The sequence below is a fragment of the Hippopotamus amphibius genome, chromosome 7 (assembly GCF_030028045.1).
Source record: "Hippopotamus amphibius kiboko isolate mHipAmp2 chromosome 7, mHipAmp2.hap2, whole genome shotgun sequence".
Taxonomy (NCBI): Eukaryota; Metazoa; Chordata; class Mammalia; order Artiodactyla; family Hippopotamidae; genus Hippopotamus; species Hippopotamus amphibius.
Window position 1 is genome coordinate 117,671,850 of NC_080192.1, and position 23,581 is coordinate 117,695,430.

A 23,581-nucleotide genomic window follows, 5' to 3' on the forward strand; every position below is an offset into this window, starting at 1 on the left:
ATAAAGCCTCTTGTTTGGGTGGAAGATTTCTGTGTTTAATCTGACTTATTTGCATCATTGAACCAATACTTTGTCAGTGCTGCCTATATTGTTGGTGCCATACTTGCCAGTGGGGATTCAAAGATGAGTAGAAAACCATTCCTTCTCTCAAGTTTAGTCTAGTCGAGAGAGATGTAAACTTTAAATTAAATTGCAGTACATTGAGGTAATTACCGTAACAGAATTATGACAGCAGTATTTTGGGGATCACAAAGGAAAGAGCCAATCACTGAAAATTAGAGAAGGGATTACTGATCTTACTATAGTAATTAAACCAACCTGATTGGTTCCTGAAGAAATGCTAAATGAGAACAGTTGAGATTGTCTAAGGGATTTGCATTTTAGTAATTTCTAGAACTGTAGCTACATAGTCATGGGTGACTGATGGAGAAGTGGTGCTCACAACAGAAGCTGAGACTGGTGTTCCCTCACCGTAATGGCAATGAGTGGACATTAAAAAATAAAGTAGTAGATTATGAGTTGCACAAATCTGTAAATATAGTAAAGACTATTGAATTGTTCACTTTAAATGGATGAATTGATGGTATGTAAATTATATTTAATAAAGTTGTTTAAACAGAAAGGTGTAAAGAATAGGCAAATATTTCCTAGGATACAAAAATCAAGAATCATAAAATTAAAAATTAATGAATTAGACTTAATTAAAATGAAAAAACTTTTGCTCTTTGAAAACCATTGTCAGAAAAATAAAAATGTAAGCCACAGATTGGAGGAACCTTTTTGAAATACATATATCTAACAAAGGATTTGTATTCAAAATATATAAAGAACTTTTGCAATTCAATAAGAAGAAGAACTTGGTATTCTAAGTGGGCAAAAAATTTGAACACTTTATAAAAGAAGATACACCAATGACCAAAAAGCACATCAAAAGATATTCAACATTAATAGTCAAAAGGAAAATGCAAATTAAGACCATAATGAGAGACTACCATATACTCATTAGAAAAGCTAAAATTAAGAAGACTGACAGTACTGAATGTTGAAAAGAACGTGGGGAACTGCTTTTGGGAATGTGAAACTCCTAAATTGCTTGTGAGAATGTAATCTGGTACAAATATTTAGGAAAAGAATTTGGTAATTTGATATACCATTAACCATATAATATAACTGCTACTACCTAGCAGTTCCACTACAAAATCACACTGGGGTAAAACATCCATTCAAAGTACAAAACAGACCAGTGGATTTTAATGTAACAGTACAAAATTTATATAGTTTCAGACTCTACATTGCAACTAACCTTTAAGAAGCTACCATTTATTGACCTGTATAATATCATAAAAAGATATTCACTCCATGTATATGAAGTGTCTAGAATAGGGAAATCCATGGAGGTAGAAAGTGGATTAGTAGTTGCCAGAGACGGGGTGAGTGTGTAGGGGAAGAATGGAGAGTGCTACTAATGGATACAGCCTTTCTTTTTGGGGTGATGAAGATATTCTAGAATTTGATGGTAGTGATGATTGAACAGTCTGTGAATGTGTGAAAACTGTTGAATAGTACACTTTAGAAGGGTGAATTTTACGGTATGTGACATATCTCAGTAAAGAAACTATACAGAAAAAGAAAAGAGTATCCACAGATATTTGAATAGACTATTAAAATACTCCTCCCTTTTCCAACTACATGTCTTTGTAAAGCTAGATTTTCTTCACATGCTTTAACCAAAGCAACTATCACAACAGATTGAATGCAAAAATATGCATGAAAAGCCAACTATCTTCTATTAAGCTAGGTGTTAAGAGATTTGCAAAAACGTGAACAGTGCCATTCTCTTCACTAAGATTTTTGGTTGTTTTAGAAAAATATAGTTACTTTTCATAAAAGTGCCATTTATTGTTATTTTAAAATGAATTAAATGTTTTATAATTTTCTGGGGTTTAATTTCTAATAAAGTAAATATAGTAAATGTTGATAGTAAATAATTTCTAATATAGTAAGCAAAAGCCCTTTGGAGTTTTCAATAATTTTTACTTGTGAAGGAGTTCTGAGAGCAAAAAGTTTGAGAACTAGTGACCTAGAGAAATGTATTTGCAAATTATACTTCATTACAAAAGAAATTATTTGTCTTTTACTTGTATTTGTAAGTTGTTAAAATTTCTCGCTGTATCGGCCATGTTAAATTTCATGATTATAAAATTACTTATTGACTCAATTTTTTTTTTGTCATACAACCTAACTGAATTAATGTGTTTTTTCTCCCAACAGGATGTAGAAAATATATTTAGTCGTATAGTGGATATACATGAACTTAGTGTGAAGTTACTGGGTCATATAGAAGATACTGTAGAAATGACAGATGAAGGCAGTCCCCATCCATTAGTAGGAAGCTGCTTTGAAGATTTAGCAGAGGTAAGTACTTTAATTATACACCAAAAAAGTTGCATCTAAAAGGCTCTACATTTGAATTAAAATTGGAATCTGAATTCTTGTTTCCAGCTAATGTAAATATTAACTGCTGACTACTCAGCTATATTGCCTCTTCCTCAAAGGGTCATTGTCAACATTTGTTTCTATTATCTCACAAAACTTAGAAAAAATAGTCTCTCATGCATTATAAAAAAGCAGATCCCACAGAGGGAGACATTTACAGCTGACATTTAATTGGGTATCTTATCAGTGAAGAGGCCACAGGACTTGGACCTGAAGTCAGACTATTTGTGTTCCAGTCTAAACTCTGCTACTTATTAGTTGTATGTGTCCGTGGGCAATTTACTTCACATCTCTAAACCTCCCTATCTATATTTGTAAAATGAGGATAATAATAGGACTTGGGATTTTTGTGAAAGTTAAATAAAATAAACTTCCTGAAATATTTAGCTAGCCACCTTCATACAGCTATCAATATATGGTAACTGTGCATTATTATTTAGAATAGGAAGGATGAAGTGAATAGGAAAATCAAGTCCAGGACCTATATGATTCAGATATCATAGGGATAGAAAAATGGTAACCTTCTCCTTGATATTTCAACTGCTAAAATATACGAGTTAGGCCTAATAAGTTAGCATTGATAGTCATTCTGAAATTCTAGCTCCGGCTGTTCTCATTCCAAAATCAACTATATCTTTTATTATAACTCAGGGTTGAGTTTGTAAAACAAAAAATTTAAGACTTTCAGGCAAAATAATATGCTAAGTTTAAGCTTCACTACAGTCCCTCAGGGTGCTTCAAACACATAGAAGTCATAAAGTATAAAAAGAAAAAAGGAATATACGTAACTAGACTCAAAAACAAGGATGTTCTTCAGCAAGAGAGAAAGTTGTACTCAGAGGAAAGTCGAGGAATACAAGATCTAATCCTGAGAAATGTAGCAGTAAATTTTATAAGCTATTGAATATTTTAAAAATCAAACTTTTTTTTTAATTTAAAAGGAAGGGTAAACTAAACTTCTCAGCACATAAAATGGGCTTGTATTCAGAAGATAAGAAAAACTAAAGAACTGTAAACTCTTTAAAATTTAGAAAAAATTATAGCTAATAACAAACTATATTTTATTTTAAAACATTTAGGAAAATCACCAAAAGGATAGAAATACTATATATATCTTAATAATATACAAGAACTATAGGAACACTTTTAAATCATTTCTACTGATAATAGGAAAGAATAATGAAGCAAAGAAAAGCAGTGATAATGAAAACAAAATAGTCATCCCTCGGTATCCATGGGGGATTGATTCCAGGAATCCCCTTTCCAACATCAAAATCTGTGGATGCTCAAGTAGCCTCATATAAAATGGCAGAGTACAGTTGGCCTTCTGTACCAGCAGATGTGGAACCCACAGATACAGAGGGCCGACTATAATGTGATACAGATAAATCCATCTACATTATACTACTACATTAGTAACTCAGTATATGTAAACTGATGAAACTTGCCTGTTTAAAGAAAGTACTTATTTTTTATTCTTGAAGGTCCAATTTATGCAGCTTACAAGAGACACACCCAAAACAGAACCACAGAAATATTTAAAATAAAGGGATTGAAAAATCAACATATGAAAACAAATAAAGGGAAGCTAGTATATAAATATCAATTGATATAATTAGACAAAGTAAGCTTGGTGGGGAGGACATTAGAGAGGAACACTACCTAAATAGGAAACAGGACAGTGTCATGAAGATATAACAATCATGAATGTATATGTACCTGATATAAAGCCTCAGAATATAAGAAGTAGAAACTGACAGAATTATAAGGAGAAATGGAAAAAAATTTACTATTATGATAGGAAATGGTAGCACATCTCTATCACAAACAGAAAAAATATTAAGGCTATGGAAGTTAGAATAAGAAAATGAACAGGTTTGATTATGTATATGTGGATGATCTAGATTTATTTTAAGATACAAATTATATTTACAAAAATTGGTTACAGTATTAGATAAAAAAGGAAGTCTCAAATATTATATAATAGCATATAAAGCATCTTTTCTGACTACATGAAATTAAATTAGAAATCACAGTAAAAAGTTTTTAAAATACTAGGAAACCTGGGACTTCCCTGGTGGCACAGTAGTTAAGAATCTCCCTGCCAGTATAGGGGACAAGGGTTCGAGCCCTGGTCCAGGAAGATCCCACATGCTGTAGAGCAACTAAACCCGTGTGCCACAACTACTGAGCCTGCTCTCTAGAGCCCATGAGCCACAACTATTGAGCCCACGTGCCACAGCTACTGAACCCTGTGTGCTTAGAGCCTGTGCTTTGCACAAGAGAACCCACCACACTGCAAAGAAGAGTACCCCCCAGTAGCCACAACTAGAGAAAGCCCGCGCACAGGAATGAAGACCCAAAGCAGTCAATAAATAAATAAGTGAATTCATAAAAAAAAAAAAATACTAGGAGACCTTAAAAATGAATTTCTAAATATCTCATGGATTAAAGAGGCCATGACAATGAAAATTACAAAATATTTGAAACTGAGCAAAAGTGAAAGTACTATGTATAAAACCTTATAAGAGACAACTAAAGCAATGCATAAAGAGAAACTTCAGTTTTAGACATATATTTTAAAAAGTAGAAATAACTAAAAACAAATGGTTAAAGGTTTCAATTCAAGAAACAGGAAAAGTGAATTTGAGAGATAATAATAATAGAAACAGTGTAAAGGAAATAACAGAAGAACAGAATTAATGAACTAGAAAACACACAGTAGATATAGCAGAACCTCTAATAATGCTGATCAAGGGAGAAAAAAGGAAGCATAAATATTAGGAACAAAAGTTTATAACTGCGGATTGCAACTTTTTGAATCATGCAAGAATGCTAAGATCCACTTGAAAATTTTTGAGAACTGGTATGGAATGATTAACTTTTTAAAAAATATAAAATAGGAAAATTGACTTAAGAAATAGATATCCTAATTAACTTAAAAACCATTAAAAACTGAATAATCAAATCTATGTTTCAACAAATGACATGAGGCATACACCAAGTATTAGGAGTTTTACCAGTCTTCAAGAAACAGTTAATCTTACTCTTTTAAAAATTGTCCCCTGCTCCATTCACTTTAGAAATAAAACCATAAGGTATTTAGAAGTAAACCCAATAAACATATGCAAGTTTTGTGTTAAGAAAATCATAAAGTAGATTCGTAAAGAAGATCAAAAATAGGGACACAAAGCGCAACTCAATTTTTAGGATTATGTATCAATACATATATTATCAAAACTGGATAAGAATGATGTAGGAAAAAATATGAACCATTCTCACATATTGACACAACTGAGAAATAAAATTAATCAGCTTATAATCTAAGTAAATACTGTGGCCAGTATGATATATCTTAGAAGTTTACTCTTAAGTGGTTTGGAATTTTTAAAAAGTTAATGTAATATTTCACATTAACATTAAAATCTCAACAGATAAGAAAAAGCATAGAAAATTAAACATTTATTCAGGAATTTCTTTAAAACGTTGAGCAAAGTAGGAATAGAAGGGACCTTTCTTAATCTAATAAAGGATATCTATCAAAAACCTATAAATGATATATTTAACGACTAAACTGTAGGAGAATGCCACTCACTACCTCTGTTCAGCACTCTAATAGAGATACTAGCCAAAAAACAGAAAAAGAGTAGAAGAGACAAAATTGTCCTGTTTGTAGTCAACATAATTGTCTACATAGCAAATCCAAGAAAATGTATAGTGTTGTAACTATTAGGCAAATTCAGTATAGTTGCTAGATAAAAGACTAACATATAAAAATTACTCAGTTCCAACCAATTGAATGTATAATATTAAAGGAAAAAGGCTCCATTCTCCCTAGAAACAAAATTATAAGATATTCAGAAATAAACGCAATAAACGTGTAAGACTTTTGTTAAGAAAATTATAAAATAATTAGATTCATAAGGAAGATCTGAATAAGTGGAAAAACCATGTTCATGGAAAGTCTCAATATTGTATTGATGCCATTGTCCCTGAGTAATCTATAAGTCCAATACATAGCAAGCTGATCCTAAAATTCATATGGAAGAATGAGGGACAAAAATAACAATTTTGAGGAAGAACAAGTTGAGGGGACTTGTCCTATCAGATTTTAAGATTTATTACAAAGCCACAGTAAATAAGCATGTAGTATTAGTTGTAGATATAGACAATTAGAACAGAATAGAGCACCCTGAAAAAAAATACACATACACACGATATTTGACAGAGATTACATTTTAATCAGTAGAGAAATAACAAACTAAATGATGCTGGGTCAAAACTGGTTGTCCATGTGGAGAGAAAATATTCCTTCCTTAGTTCACATCATACAGAAAAAATTCTCAATAGTTGAATAAAATCTAAAAATGAAAAGCAGAACTTTAGAAGTTCAGAAGACAATACAGGAGAACATATTTATCACTTTAAAGTAGGAAGGGTTTCTTAAAGAACACATAGGAAGTACAGACCATAAAAGAAATTAAAATTTTACAACTTTTGTTCACACATGAAAAAAACATATTTATGAGAAGCACAAAAGAAAAAATTTGAACTCCTTACCTCACACCATATATAAACATAAACTCAAAATGGATCAGAGACTTAATATAAGAACTGAAATTATCAAACTCTTAGGAGAAAGCATGGCTGAGTCTTGATGACCTTGACTTTGCAAAGGATTCTTAAATATGACACCAGAAGCATGAGCGAGAAAAGAGAAAAATACATAATTTAGACTTAAATTTAAAACTTTTGTGCTTCAGAGAGTACCATTAACAGTGAAAGGACAGCACACAAGATGGGAGAAAATATTTGCAAATCATATGTCTGATAATATCTGATATATTCAGTATATATGAAAATCTCTTACAAAAGGACAAACAACTCAGTTTTAAAATGGTCAAAGGATTTGAATAGGAATTTCTCCAAAGAATATATAAAAATGGCCAACAAGCACATGAAAAGATGCTTAGCATCATTAGTCATAAGTAAAATGCAAATCAAAACCATTATAAAATACCACTTCACACTCACTAAGATGGCTAGAATTAAAATTTTTTTTTTTTTTTAAAGGAAAATACGAAGTGTTGTAGCAGATGTGGAGAAATTAGAACCTTCGAACTTTGCTTGTGAGAATGTAAATAAAATAGTACAATTGTTATGGGAAACATTTTATCAGTTCTTCAGAAAGTTAAAGAATTACCATACAATCCAGCAATTCCAAAATGTTGCATACTGTATAATTCCTTTTATATGACTTCCTTGAAATGAAAAAACTATTGATATGCAGAATAGATTAGTGGTTGCTGGAGGCTAAAGAGGCTGTGGTGGGAGAGAGGGAGCTGTGGCTATAAAAAGGCAACAAGAGCCATCCTTGTGGTGATGGAAATATTTTATACTTTACTATATCAATGTCAATGGCCAGGTTGTGATATTGCACTATATTGTACTCTTGCAAGAGGTTATCATTGGAGAAAACTGCATAGTGTGCAGACAGGATCTTTCTGTATTATTTATTATAACTACATGTGAATCTAAATTATCATAGAATAAAAAATTTACACTCCAAAATTTTATACAGTAGAATATTATACAGAGTTTGAAATAAATGAACTATAAGAAACTATATGAATCAAATTGGATAAATCATTAAAACAACTTTGAATATAAAATCCAAATTGCAGAAGAATATATTGTTACTGTGTACATTATATTTATATAAAATTTGAAAACATTGCCTTGTTTCTTAATACATATGTAATTATGATACAAAAATATACTTGGAAATGATAAAATTCAGATTCAGGACAGTGATTTCCTCTGGTGATCAGCAGGAGAGGAAATTAGCTTCTGAAAGGGAGCCCAGGAGGATCAATTAACATCTATACTGTTTTAGTTCTTAAAAAAAAAAAAAGCAGAAGTATTATAAAAGGTTGAGCTTTTTAGCTAGATGGTGAATATGTTAAGCTATTTTCTTTTCTGTTTTCTTTTAGTTAAGCTATAAACTTTTCTGTATGTTTAGATTAGTCTGTATTTTTAATTAATACACAGTTGTGTATATCAATAATCAAATTTTAAATGAATCTTATAAGTATTGTATTTAACCAATAAACTGATCATAATATCATCTATTAACTTATATGTGGATTTTTAAAAGTGCTTGCCATTCTACAAATTTATCCTCAGGAATAAAACTGTGATGAGAGCTTGTATTCCCAGTTAGTTTTCGATTTTTTTCTCTCTTGAAATTAGCTATTTTAGAATAATACTAGATACCATTTAGTGCTTATTATATGCATATGATATTGTAAGCACTTTGCATATATCTCATTTAATTCCTAAAACAGCTCCTTGAAGTAGATAACATCTACATTTTCCAGTGAGGAGACTTGGCTTAGAAAGAGTAGTATTTTTAGTTTGTCAGAGGTCATGCAGCTAGTACGTAGCACAATCAGAATTGGAACCTGGGTCTCTGATGCTCAAGGCATGCTTTTAAGCCACTACATTGTATAGCCTTTACTTTACATGTATAATTGTCATAAAAATTCTATAATAAGTTAGAATTTATTGAAAGGGGAGGAGGACAAACATTATCTGCTCTGTATAAGTTCAAGAGACCCAGTGTATAAGCATGAGATCACGTTTTTATTCCTCTCCCCCATCTGCTCTATTCATACCTGACTCCCTCCTCCTGTTGTTGAAAACCTGCTATCCATTCCTGTAAGATCTGCAATGGACTGCAATTTCCATTGTGATATTATTACAGAAATTTTCAGTTGGGAAGACAGTTGAAGAAAGTGAGATGGCTCAAGGAATTTAGGATGACTTGGAACTTTATATCCCGTATTGCATTTCACAAAGAACAGAACTGGGGTCTTCTGATTTCTGATCTTGTGTTGTTATTATTGAATCTTTCCTTAAAAACAAAAAACAAACAGTCTGAGAAACAACATTAAGGGTAATTTAAAAATAATCATCTGTTCTGCCATTCACTCCTAACTTCCTTCTTCTGCAGTCCTCCACTAGATGTCCCCTTCCTCTTTCTAGAATTACCATCATAGAAATGAGCTCTTGCTAGAACCTATATCACCATTCTCAGGATAGTTTGGGGATTTTGTTTTTTTATTTTTACCTGGAATGGGGCATGGGATGGAGGAGAGTAGATATCCTACCTCCTGATAAAATCACGATACCTATTCTTTTTTTCCTCAGGAATCATCAAAACCAGTAGATTCTAACCTTAAGAATTTTTTAGTTTATTAATTATTGATGATGGTAAAATTTTTTGGCAGTTTGAATTAAATTGTTATTTGTTTTGTGAAAACTGTGCGAATGAATTTTAAATGATATAAACAATTACCTTTGGCTTGCAGAATGTGAAAGTAAGTCTACCAATAAGAAATAACCATGAGAAAATAAATGTCTGGCACCAATATTCTAAATGTTTATACTTTATCTGGTTGTAGATATCTGTGTTCTTTATCATTCAGGGTATACTTTGTTTTCCAGGTCCAAAAAATCCCATTCTTATGATCATTTTTATTGATAATATTCTCCTTTCATGAGAAGTGTCATAAAAGAATCCCATTACTCATCGGAAATAATTGATTTACTTTCATACTTGAGAATATTAGGTTTATTCTTTTAAAATTAATAGCCATGTAATTTTATTTAGAGGCTTTAAAAGAAATATATAATTGTGCAGGCATAGATGTGCCCATAATTTAATCTTTCTGTGTTTATGGTGGTAGGTTATTTATACTTTACCTTGGAGAAAGATTATTTATGTTTTGCCTTTTTTATTTTCTAAGGAACTGGCATTTGATCCATATGAATCATATGCTCGAGATATTTTACGACCTGGTTTTCATGATCATTTCCTTAGTCAGTTATCAAAGCCTGGAGCGGCACTCTACTTGCAGGTATAGTAATTTTTAGATCAAGATATATGATGTCTGAAAAGTCAAGTTAAAAATTAAATCACTTTGTTTTCTAGTCAATAGGCGAAGGTTTCAAAGAAGCTGTTCAATATGTTTTACCCAGGCTACTTCTAGCCCCTGTTTACCACTGTCTACATTACTTCGAACTTCTGAAGGTAAGAAAACTCTTTCTTCTACTTACAAAATATTCAGGTGTGATACAGTTTTTTACCAGTTCATTTGTGAATCAGTATGTGAACGCTCATGAACATGTCTGTATCTATTTTATTTTTCTAGTTAAGAAGCAAATGTAAATGAATCTACAAAAGAGTGGAGTATTTTCTGCAGTTTTAATAGTGAATTTTAAAGCAATCATCAGATATTTTTATCGTGTGTCCTTTTTGTTTACATGGTCGATTGTTTGGAAACAACCTTGTATTTATGCATCCAAGTCTCCATTTTGGGACCTCAGCAGATTCAGGCACCTAGATAAGGAACCGCATATGGGGATGATGCCAAAGTAATGGAGAAGGTTAATCACTTAATTTTCATAGCTTAAGTTTGCAATTATGTCTATAGAACTGCTTATTATTACTTTAGAAGCAGTGAACTAAAGTAATCCTAGTAAAAATTTCCCATTTGATTACAGTTCAAAATACTCAATTTAAAAAGCACTAACTGAAAAGAAAGGGTTTTGCTTTTTTTCCCCTCTTTTCCTATAATGCACTAAAATTAACTAGGGAAAAGGGGAACCTTAGTCTATATAAATTATAATTCAATAGTGTAGCTCAGGGTGATTTACTTTTAAATATCTTATGTATCTAATGATGTCTGCTTTGGATTATGGATAATATGTCCTAAAAAACATCAGATATTTTTCAAAAATGTTAAATAATAAATGAGATAATAAAGATATTCTATTTAATGAACTAGCCCCATAAAGACAAAATAAGACATGCATTACTCCTATTATTATTTCTTTAGTTTTTAAAAGAATGTTTTATTAAAGAAAAATTCTAATTTAATATCATGATTTTGTTATGAAGCATGTATCCTCAGAAATCAGATTTATAGTTTGCGGGAGTACATGAAGAGATGGGCTCTCTATAATGAATCAATGAATGAATAGAAAGCCTGAATTTAGTAAACTGGAGGAACTCTTATCCTTACATTTTCCTTCCACTTTCCCAGATCTCTCTACATTGTAGTAGTTTGGAGTTCAGTTAGATTTCTTAAGTAGGAATGTCTGAATTAGGAAAGAACTAAGGAAGGTAAAAGACTTAATCACCAGGCAGAATAATGGAGCTCTTAGCTCTCTGTTCTGGGCTGCAAACAGAATACCGTTTATGGTCTTCAGTAATACAGGATGATTATTTTAAGAAGATAATCAAGAGGAAGCACTTGGTTTGTAAAATCATTCTTTATAAAGAATTCATTATGACAAACCATAGTCCCAGAATGGGACATTTGCAAACAAGTTTATTACATAAACCCCTTCTTCATAATGGAATCTCTAATAATGGGATTTTTACCTGAGACTGTAATGAAATTCTGATGGATTAAAGACCATATGAAACCTTGAAGCAGTCATTAATTGAAGTAAGAACAAGAAGCTTTGATGAAGTTTCAGAAGGCTGTAAAACCTAACCATCTTAATAATATAAGAGAAATTAATTACTCCCCTAAGTATAGGCAATTAAATTTTTAAAAATTGTAAGTTATGGTAATAAATTTTTTATTTTATAATTGCATCAATCAGCAATTTAAAAGATTTCTACTGGTAAGCATATATATTCCCAGTGTATATTACTGCCTAAATTTCATTGCAAAATTAACAGTATTTTGGGCAGGAAACTTTACTCAATTAATTCCACAAATTGTCATCACTCCTTTTTATGCAGCATTTGCTCAGCACTAATGTACTATTTGTATTTATTGTCTTTAATTTGTATTTGTTGGTATGTTGGTTAAATAGTTTTATTGAGCAGTAATTCAAAGTGTATTCTATGGAATGCTAGTCCCATAAGATACTCTAAATTAAAAGTTTGGGGGAAGGAATTCCCTGGTCGTCCAGTGGTTAGGACTCCGTGCTCTTACTGTTGGGAACCTAGGTTCATTCCCTGGTCGGGGAACTAAGATCCCACAAGCTGTGCAGTGCAGCCAAGAAAAAGGGGGGGCGTGATTTGGGGGAAAAGTTCACTGGTTAAATATGTTTGGGGAACACTGTATCCTTAATTACACTCCTAAAAATTTTCAGTGTATGTTAGAATATTAAAGGCTTTGTCAAATTGTGCTATAAAGGAATCTAAAGCAATTAATTCCCAAATTAATTAGACTGTGGAACGCTTTAAAAATGTAATGTATTTCTGGGGGTTACTTTGGGAAACTATCATAGAATTCCTCCATCAGAAGAACTGAAAGACCTTCTAACACTTAATGGTCTAAGATTTTTTCCAGCAACATATTCTCACTAACTCTGAGTTTTTTTCCTCTGGGTATTGCTGTAACTCCAAGTGCCAGTGTGGACTTGGTGATTCTGGACTCAGCAACGATTAAATAAAATCAGGGCAGTGGGAAGCAGCAAAATGCTAAGACGTCAGTGACAATTGGAAACTAACCATAATTCATCTATGGCATGGAGTGGCTTTTGAAAGCTCACTAGACTAGATAGGAGTCTGATGTTTCTTTTCTCATTCTAGCCTAGTAGCCTACTAGCTGAGTAGCCTGCAACAAGTCACCTCACCTTTTGAGCTCTGGTTTTTTTATCTGTGAAATGCTTATCTCACTGGATTGTTCTGTCAACCAAGAGAATGTATGTAAAAGTACTTAGTATTCAATAAAGAATATAAATACTGCGTATTGTCATTACTAGAAACTTTCTTGTCTTGCACATAAACTTAAACTAACATTTTACTCCCTTCATCTTTCACCACATCCCCCTTCTCCTGCCTGCCCAAATTTGTATTCCGTTTCTTTGTTGTTCAGCTCAGATCCCTTCACCAGAAGCCTCAGTACCATCTTTGATTCTTCCCTCTCCCTTATCAGCAGAGCATCATATTTGATTCCAGAAATGATTCTGAAATCCAGTCTGTTCTCGCATTCCACTGACACTTAGTCCAGACCCTCAGCTTGTCTTTCCTGGGTTACTATAGCAGTTTCCTATATGGTCTTTGTACCTCATGGAACTCCCAGATTGAAAAGTGTAGTTGGTACCCTGTGAACTGGGACACAAAGTCTAAATTCTTTAGCCTCTCTCCAGCCTCATCTCTCACTACTTGATGTTACTTACCTTATGCTTCAGCCATAAAAAATTTCCGAGCAGCCCTGGGTATGTCAAATCTGTTCAGAATTTCATATCTCTTTTTTTCTATTTTCCTGTAATTTCTCTTCTATTACTACCTTCCCCTTTCATCTGAGAAATTCCTGCTTGTCAAAGACTTTGCTCTAATCTTGGTTCTCTGTCAAATTTACCTTGGCTTCCTAGGCTGGTCCTTTGACTAAGCTCCTTTATTCTCTTCATATCTCTTTATAGAACATGTCCCATTTTTATTGTCTACCTTGTCATTAAACTGTATACTCCATGAAGAATGGAACTGAGCCCTATGTTATCTTTGAATTCTCATGCCTAGTAGTATTTGGCACTTAGACATTCAACAAATGCTTGTTCAAAAATGAATAGCAAAAATAAAGCTTTTCTTAAAATTTCTATAAATGTTTTATATTTTTAGGAATAGTTTAACTGTAAATTGTACATAATTACATTTACTTTGGAAACATAGAATGCCTTAAACTCTACAAATTCAGAAAATAAAAGTTTAGTTATTAATATTATAACTTTAATGCCACTGAAACTGGAAAAAAAAATATCCCTCCTCTCCCTCCCCGCCGACCCCAGCAAGTTAGTTCACACTTAGGTCTCTGGAACCTTTGATTAATTTTTTCATGTTAAAGTTCATTTTTATGAAGTAAAAACAAAACAAAACTTCCTTTGTGAAAACCTCATTGCTCCAGTAATGTGATTTTTCTATGTGAAGTTTAATTTGCTTTATTAAACAAATTTAGAGTTATTTCTTGGGCTAAGTAAATATGTTGACCAGTATTTTGAAGGTTACCAAATCAGTACATTGTTCAGCAAAAATGTTAACTTTTTCTTTGTTCTTTAGATATATTATTTTACCCTCTTAAGGTATACTCAGACAAATGTTAGAAAAAAATCATCCAGGGTAATTTTGAACCAATCAGTTTGCTAGAGAATTACTTATTCTCTTTCCAGTATGCTGGGTACACATAACCTAGGGGAAAGTATTAATTTCCGGGAGCTGCTAGAGCAAAGCACCACAGGTTGAGTGGCTTAAAAGCAACAGAAATTTATTCTTTCACAGTTCTGGAGACAGAGTCCGAAATTAGGGTGTTGGCAAGCCATATTCTTTCTAAAGTTTCTAGGGAAGAAGCCTTACTGCCTTTTCTTGGCTTCTGGTGTATCCTCGCAATCCTTGGCATCCCTTGGCTTATAGATGCCCTCACTTCAATGTTTGCCTTCATCTTCACATTACTTTCTTCACATTCTTCTCTGTCATCTCTGCATCCAAATCTCTCTTTCCTTTCTCATAAAACACCACATTGGTGGATGTAGGACCCACCCTAATCCAGTGTGACCTCATTTCAACTTGATTATATCTGCAAAGATCCAATTTTCAAATAAGATCATGTTCACAGGTACCAGGGGTTAGAACTTTTGGGGGAACACAATTCAACCCATTAAAGTTAGTTTTTGATATTCTGTAAAAATTACATTCATTTTTGTTTTTCTGATTCTCCAGTGTATATTGGCTTTCTTAAGCCCATAAAAATATATTTTTTGCATGGACCAATTAATCATTTCCTCCTGATCTTAGATTTTGAAATTTAATTTCAGTCCAACAAAAATCTAGTGAAAAGCCAACAATTGCAGTATTTTTCAAATAGATGGATTTATAAGCAGGTAAAAACTCATAGGAATACAAAATTACCAACAATCTTCTGAATAAGACTAAATGTACATAACTGAGGTTGGGGTTATCATGTATACTTTCCCTTAAATGAAGAAATAATAGAAAATTTAACACTTAAAACCTCCATACCTTTTTTAGGTTTTATTGACAATAAAAAGTACAAGATTAGCAAAATGATTGAGAGAAAACATGTCCAGGTTTAATTTGAACACATCATATCAACCCTTTGTTTTTAGGTAAGGTTAAATTAAGAACCTATGGAATAGTAAATATTTAGTGGATTTAATTCATTATAACAGTGCAGTGCTTGTCTTGATCACAGGGTTTACTTTAGAAAATAAGAGACACTAAAAACTTTAATCTGAATGCTCACATGGTTAGGTGCTTGTTATATGTTAAAATTTAACATTAAATTTTCTAATATTCCTAGATTTTTGTGTACTAATTGACTTGAAGAATAGTCCTTAACTTTTCCCCTTAACATAATAAATATTACCAAAATTGTCCCAAATGCTTAAGTACAGAATTGTGGGAAAGGATTACAGATAAGAACTTAGAACTGAATGGTGAAGTGACTGGAAAACCTAAGATAAAGAACTGAGAAACGTTACGAAGTCGGAGATGTTTCTTCCTCCCAGAGTAGTTTGTTGTTGTTGTTGTTGTTGTTTTTTCAGTGTTATATAAAACAAATTGGAAAAGGCAAATATAAATTGTGCTACATCGTTCACTTTAAACACCCACTAGTGGCCTTCACATAGTGGGTGTTTAAAGTGAATAACCAGAAGCTCTTTGTAAAGAAGTATGCTCTGCAGACCCCTATTACAGATGTGTGCATTTGTTAATGGCTTGGTTTTGTTGTTTTTTCAGCTTGGTAGTTGGACAGTATCAAACATCTTCTACTCTAGATATTTTTTTATCTACTTTTTTTCCCCCACCTTCTGCTATATGCTTCAGAGCATTTTTTTTAATACTGCCCATGAGCTGATGCTTAATGCCAGCAATAAGAGGAGATTTAGAAAACATAGCTTCTCTCCAAGTATTATAAAAATAAGCCCAGAAGAGGTCTAGCTTCTGTTCCTTTCAGCTAGCTTTCTATATTTAGAAATTCTTTTCCAGAAACCATAGGCTCAAAGCAGTGAGCTAAATGGTATCATATCTGACCACAAATGTTGAATGACTAGAGTTAAACATAATATAGTATAATTCAGGAGCCATTATAAACAAACAGTTGACTAATGTATTACTCCAGTTTAAAAATTTTAAAACAACTAAACTGCTGTGAGGAACATTTATAGTTTTGGTGATTTTTCTCTCTGATAAGAACAGAGAGATGGTTTTGAAAGGTATTTTATTTCATAAATGAGATTATCCTAACATTTTTTAGGGTTGGTTTCCTGTTTAAAGTTTCAAACTCCTTTCACCTTTCAGATTTTAACTTGCTTTTACATTATTGCATTTTCTGCCATTCTTTCATTTCCTCTTTTTCTGGAACTCCAGTTACACGTATGTAGAACTACTTTATGGTGTCCCACAGATCTCTGAGACTGTTCATTTTTCTTAAATCTTTGTTCTTCAAAGAGGTAATTTCTATTGATCTGTCAATAGAATTGTTAGTTATTATACTTACTCTAGAATTTCCATTTGGATTTTGTTTTATAGTTTCCAGAGACACCCTGTCTGTCCACCCAATAAGACCATGTTTTCATTTAATTCTTTGAAAATGACCACAAAAGCTACTTTGAAGTCTTTTCCTAAAGCCAACATCTGGGCCACTTGGAGTCAGTTTCTATTAACTGGGTTTTTTCCCTCTACTATGGGTCACATTTTCCCAGTATCAATAACTGGATTCTGTTGTGTTGAGGATTATTGGGGTTCCTTTTGTGAGTTTTTGTCTTTGTTTTGTTTTAGATTGTTGAGTTTTTACTCTAGTAGGCAGTTAACTTTGCTGGACTCAACTGCAAATTTGTCTCTTCTGTGTTGTGCAGCAGCTAATATCTCTATTCATTTTTTAAGATTTACATATGCTGCTTTTTTTTTGCTTGACTCTCTCCCCTCTTGCCTACACATGTCTGATTTGATAGACTAAATGTTTGGGCAGAAGTAGTATTTGGATTTGGGGGAACAGTCTCTGGAGATTCCCCCTTAATTTCCAGCTGCTCTGCCAGCCTCAGGCTCTACTCCCTAGCACCAGTAAGTCTTCAGCTTTCTGCTGTCTGAGCTGTGTACAGTTGGGGAATAAACTTAGGTTAAGGAAAGCAGAACTTATCCATTATATAGCTCTGTCTTTCAAGAGTAGATTCCACTTTGGTCTTTGCCTCCGTTTTTTGCTAGGCTCCCTGGGGTCTTTTCATGCATGCAGAGTTTAGCAATTAGCCAACTGTTTGGGTAGAATTTATTCTCAGATTTTGTGTCTCAACCCTTCTACAGTTCATTCACTTCCAGATTTCCCCCTTCAGTTTCCTCTTAAATTCTGCTCTCTTTCAACTCTAGCCTGTAGAGCTACTCTTTTTCCTCTCCTTCTTCCTCACTGTCATCATAAGAGATTGGGGAAAGCCCTAATCCCACAAGTATACACTTTCTAGTTGCAGCTTTTCAAGAGCAGTAGTACTTCTGGTTTATGCTTTTTTAGATGTTTTCCAGTGCCTATAAATATTTTTAATTTTTTGTTTAGATTGAATAATTGTTATCTGCAAAGGGTTCTCAGGACTTCTTCACTTCACCACCATTACTGGAAGTTCTTGCATTTTTATAGCTCTTCTTCAGTATTTTTTATGACTTTGCTGTCTGTAGCGATAGGAGGAGATACAGTGAAGGGCTGCAACTCAGATTCCGCAGGTAGGCAAGAGAGTGGCTAATGTTAGAAAATATCTTCTAATAAATTTAAAGATATGAATAACTGGATCCTGTTTAAAATACAGGATATTTGGGCATTTTTAAAAATCAGTTGCATTGATTATTTTTTTCATTGCTTTACTTGTTCTTAAATCATCCTTTATAAAAATTCTTCACCTAGATGACATACTTGAGCTTAAAATATTCCCATACAAAAACAGTACACAAATTTAATCCAATTAGCAGGAACTCTAAAAACTTTTTACAATTATCTAGGATTATTTCAATCTGAAAACATAATTGTGATACTTAGAAACATCTTTCCCTGGTTTTGTTGTTGTTGTTGTTATGACTTCATCAAATAAACATTGTGGTATTTAATTTTTTCCCCCCGTTTTTAGCTGGAAATTCACCAAACTCTCTCCTTTTCTTTAAAAAACTAAAACTAAAAATAAATTTGGCATTACTGTTAAAAAAAAAAGTGATTCTAAGTCAAAAATGAAAGGAGCTTGGTAACATTATTCAGTGGCATTTTGGCATTCAGTTATAGTGCAGTTTCTTTTTTCTTTTAAAATGTATGATCTTTTCTTTCATTAGTGCTTCTCTATTTTTAAAAGTTTTCAGAATTTCTAATGCTCTAACTGGTAATTATTTTATTAATAAATAATAGTAAATAATACTTTCATCATCTGTCTCTATCATTCTTTTGATCACATATACTGAAAAACTGTCATAGGCAGTAATTCCTTATATTTAAGTGTTTATATTAATTGTAATTTTCCATTTGTCTGGGCAGCAAAGAAAGACAAAGGGGATGGGCCAGTTTAGTGAAATCTTAAGAATAGCCAAATGTGGATGAAGTATATGAGTATTCATCATTTTATTCACTCTACTTTTAAGTATTTTGTCAATTTTTATAATAAAAATTATAAGTACCCATTTTAATTAATTCAAGAAGCCCCAAATAAAGTGTTTAACTATAAACTTTAACTAGTATTAAAAAAAATTTTTTTTAATTACAAACTTTAAACTCACTGAGTCAACAATGTTTTTTGTTTTCCCTTTTCTCAGTTGAATGTATTTTTTAAATTAATATCTGAATTCTCAGTAAAGTATCACTGTAAATATTTTAATGATGCCATTTACTTTTTTAAAACCATAAAATCTTGTCATATGATTTCTTTGGTAACTGCACATTTCAGACTGGAAATTGAACTTACCATCAGTCTGATTGTTAAAACCATTAAAAGCCCATTTTAAGAGTAAAGATATTCTACTCTGATAGGTACAGTATATAGAAAGTTGAAGAGCAGATATTTAGCCAGAAGTATTAAATTATTCCTTTTTTAAAAAAAGCTTTATTGAAATATAATTTACATGCCATAGTGTTCTCTATTAAAATATGCCATTTTTTGGTCTGTTTTTTTCAAATTATTTCTGCTCTCAAGCACCTGTAGGGGAGGACAGTTTTTCCCTCAGCCCTCTTAGAGTCTCTGGCTGAGTCTGAAAAGGAAACTGACAAAGATTAACAGGAGAAAAGCATACAGATTTATTTAATGTAAGTTGTGCATGACACAGGAGCCTTGGCATATTGAGTATTTTTAACTGAAGGAACTTGAGAAAACAGAACCAGGAAGGTCACTGACCTTCTCCCTCCCTTCTGCTGTTTTCTCAAACTCCTTCAACTTAAAATATTCAGTATGCCAATGTGCCAAATTGGGGAGTAGTGTATCCTGAACCCTATCACACCCTTTTCCTCCCCTACTCCTGTCCTGTCATCTACTCATGAAGTTTATATCTAGAAAAGCAGTGACCCCTTTGCTATCAGGTAATAAACCTGTCACACCAAAGGTTACTTTTAGCAGCATGAAAGAAATCAGGAATTTAGGCTGGTCTCAGTAGGATTAAAGAGATTCAATGAAGAGAGGGGTATGAAAAAGGAAATGGGGAAATGTAGGCTGTTTATTGTCCAACTGTCTTTTGAACAATTCTGCTTCTTTATTGTGTAAACAAATCAAATTCACTTTCTTGAAAACTCCTTATCTTTCCCAGCAAAACTGCTCTTTCTGTGCTCATTCATTCAGTGAGGTGGTCCCATTACCCATCTGCTTACTCAGAATAGAAACCTGGAAGTCCTCAGCTCTTCCCTGTCCACTTAGTCACCAAGTAAGTCCTTTTCACTCTTGAAAAGGATCTTCTTATCTTCTGTTCATTTCCCCTCAGTACTCTGTGAGGGCCATCATCATCTCATCTGGATTATCACAAATCTCCCTTTAGTCTTGCCTTTGCCATCCCCCCCCCCCCCCAATTTGCTGTTGCCTGGGTAACCAAACTAAAGCCATCTTTCCAAAATTGCATTTTCATCACATTAGTCACTACCTTAAAACCCTTAATGGCTCCCCATTGACCCAGGTGAATGTTCAAATTCCTAGTAAGGCTTACAGTCCTGACTTGATCCCTGTTGACTCATCACCGCTCCCCACCCCCATCCTTTCTACCCACCAGGTTCTGCTCTTCAGCCAGGTTCTCTCAGCCTTGGTCCTAAATAACTCTTTGAGTTACACATGCTATTTCTTCTGCCTAATACATTGTTTGTACCTCTCTTTTGCTATGGCTAAACCATTCTTATCCTTCAAACCATTTAAATGTTTATATTAATTGTGGTAATGGTATTGAATATCACTTATAGTCATTTCCTTCTGGAAGCCTTCCTTGCTAGCTTCTCTTCCTTTATTAGGTCAGGGGCCCTTGCTGTGTATTTCCAGAGTGACCTATATTTTCCCCATTATAGCAGTTTCTCATTTATTGGTCTTCTCTTTTACACTCTAAGCTATAACAGCAGTGACCAGATTTGCCTTGCACCATCATATTTTCATTACTTATAAATAATGGATGGTTAATTAAATATTTGTTAAATTAATTCTGATTAGAACTTCACTAGCTTCCCCTGTAGATCTGCCCTTTTGAGTTTTTTTTCACTCAACTACTGTTAATATTCTAAATAGTTTCTAAAAGTGTACAAAAGACCATTTAATTATCTCTGTAAAACTCCAAAAACTTAGAGAATTTTGCTTTTATTTCCTAATAGTGAACTTTGTCATGTTATAATTTATATTTTAAAATTTCATTTTTATATTTTCAACCATTGGCTAATTTAATAAAGATATTGTTTCATTTAAATTACAATTATGGAAGAATTGTGCTATTTATACTATTATACTATTTATTTCATGTAATATATACCACCTTAGTAATGGTCATCTCCTTGCTTGTCTTGGGGGGAAATGAGGGTTAAGTAAAAAAAGATCAAATTTTGTTAATATCGTTAACATCATATACTGGTTGAAATTTCATATATTGTAGGAGAGTTATCTGCATATATGAAATCACTTTAACTCAAAAAAATAACATTTAGGGGGAAAGGAAGGAACTAATTATGAAATTTACTTCATGCGTCCCATCTTTGCTTGTGTTCTCACATTTTGTGGTGAACTCTTATATATGTACACAATATTTAAGATAAAGATAAATCTTTATTTTTATGTTCCATATCTTAGACAATTATAGTGTACATTTCTTTTTAAAAAATTTTTATTTAAGTACAGCACATTTATAATGTGTAAGTTTCAGGTGTACAGCACAGCGATTTAGTTATACTTTATTCCTTGAGTGTGTATTTTATCATCCCTGTGCATTGCAGTTTACCTATTTGAATGGAATAGGTTTTATTTAGTATTTTCTAAACAGGTATTTCAAGTCATCTCAGTTCTTTGGGTAGTATATTAAAAAGGACTGAGAGTTAGGAATCGTGGGTTCTGATCCTGCCTGCCTCCCTCATCAAGTAAATGGCAGTTCATTTTATTTTATTTTATTTTATTTTATTTTATTTTATTTTATTTTATTTCTTGTTGGAGGAAATATTTCTAGAAATAAAAACATCACTTTGGTAACAAGAGCATGCTGCTTTGTGGGAGTCTCATTTACATACTAATCGCCATTGCTTGTTTCTGTAGCAACAATAAGCCACCACTTTGATGGTGGTTAGTTTGAATTATTCTGTACCAATGCCCAGTTTAAATCAGCTATGTTAAGTAAAAGAAGCAAAGAATGCTTGTAAGAAAGGTCATTTATTACATTGAAATTTGTTTTAGATGCTTAACTAAAGCTGTGAAGGTAAATATTACATTTAAAAATTATTTCATCAGTAAAGTTTTAAAGTTTTTAAAATAGACTTTGGGTTTGTGCTTTTAAAATATATTACAAATATTTTTGATATACCAGTGTATTCTGTATGTGAAATGCTATAGTTAATGGTAGATGAGTGACCCAGAAACTTGAAACATTTTTAGAATAGAAAATCAAATACATGTCCAAGTGGATTTGTTACTTTCAGAGTTCTTTTTATGTGTTAGAATTGTGTGTTTTGTATGAGTTTAGGTATGTTTGCCTGAATTAATAATATTAAAAAGATAAAAAGATAAAATATAAAGGACTCAATAATATTCTGTTGTTAGTGTTAACTCTTTTTTTTTTTTTTTGCCTTGTATCATATTGACTTAAATATTGACTGATTAAATTCTGAAACAACTCGATGAAGTAGTTCACTCTTTAGTGGTACCTTCATTACACAATCTATAATTTTGCCCTTTCTTACTGAATATTGCTTTCAGTGTTAGACTGCTGTTTTTGAAGCCTAAACTTGATAAATTTTATGGTAATATTGTTTATCTCCAAAAATTCTGCCATGTGAGAGGTAAATAGTTTAGAGTCATAGAGATGGAAGATACTTTTAGAGATTACCCAGAGTCCAGCCTTCAGCCTACCAGTAATATTTGCTAAGTAAAAACCTAGTATGTTTTTTTATGAACACTTGGACATTGGCTTTCTTTAATCTAGCTGGCCATAGTGAAGAGAACTACTGTGAATAAAAGGTTTATTTGTGTATTTTTTTAATGTATCTATTTTTAAGTCTCTTATCCTTTAGAAATTGTTCCCCCCAAACCCTTTTTATGTTAGAAATTATGTGAGTAGATTTTTGATTTGCTTAACACAATTGAGACAATATTTTTCTAAAGAGTGCAGATTATGCCTTGGTGAGTTTTAAAAAATCAGTATAAGAAATTTGAATAATAAAACCTGATTGCTAAATAAATATTACAATATATTTATTACTTTTGGAATATTTGAGCATTAAGATATTTTAAGTAAATTATTTTTATAAAAATGGTTTGAAGCATTGAGTAAGAATGTTTACTTTTCATAGGTCATCAGTTTGTGTGTGTGTGGTTGTGTGTGTGTGTAACCTGTATCAGTTGAAGCAGAAAGGAATGTATTGTTAATCTT

General features: G+C 32.4%; 1 protein-coding gene across 3 annotated transcripts in view; it reads left to right on the plus strand.

Moving 5' to 3' along the window:
• The window catches only part of SOS1 (SOS Ras/Rac guanine nucleotide exchange factor 1), a 125,350-nt gene that overhangs the window by 60,941 nt on the left and 40,828 nt on the right, over positions 1 to 23,581 (plus strand). For all 3 annotated transcript variants that reach the window (XM_057740692.1, XM_057740694.1, XM_057740693.1), the window contains 3 exons: positions 2,272 to 2,415; positions 10,308 to 10,418; positions 10,493 to 10,591. In XM_057740692.1, the coding sequence (XP_057596675.1) occupies positions 2,272 to 2,415; positions 10,308 to 10,418; positions 10,493 to 10,591 (354 nt within the window). The remainder of the gene's footprint in view (positions 1 to 2,271; positions 2,416 to 10,307; positions 10,419 to 10,492; positions 10,592 to 23,581) is intronic.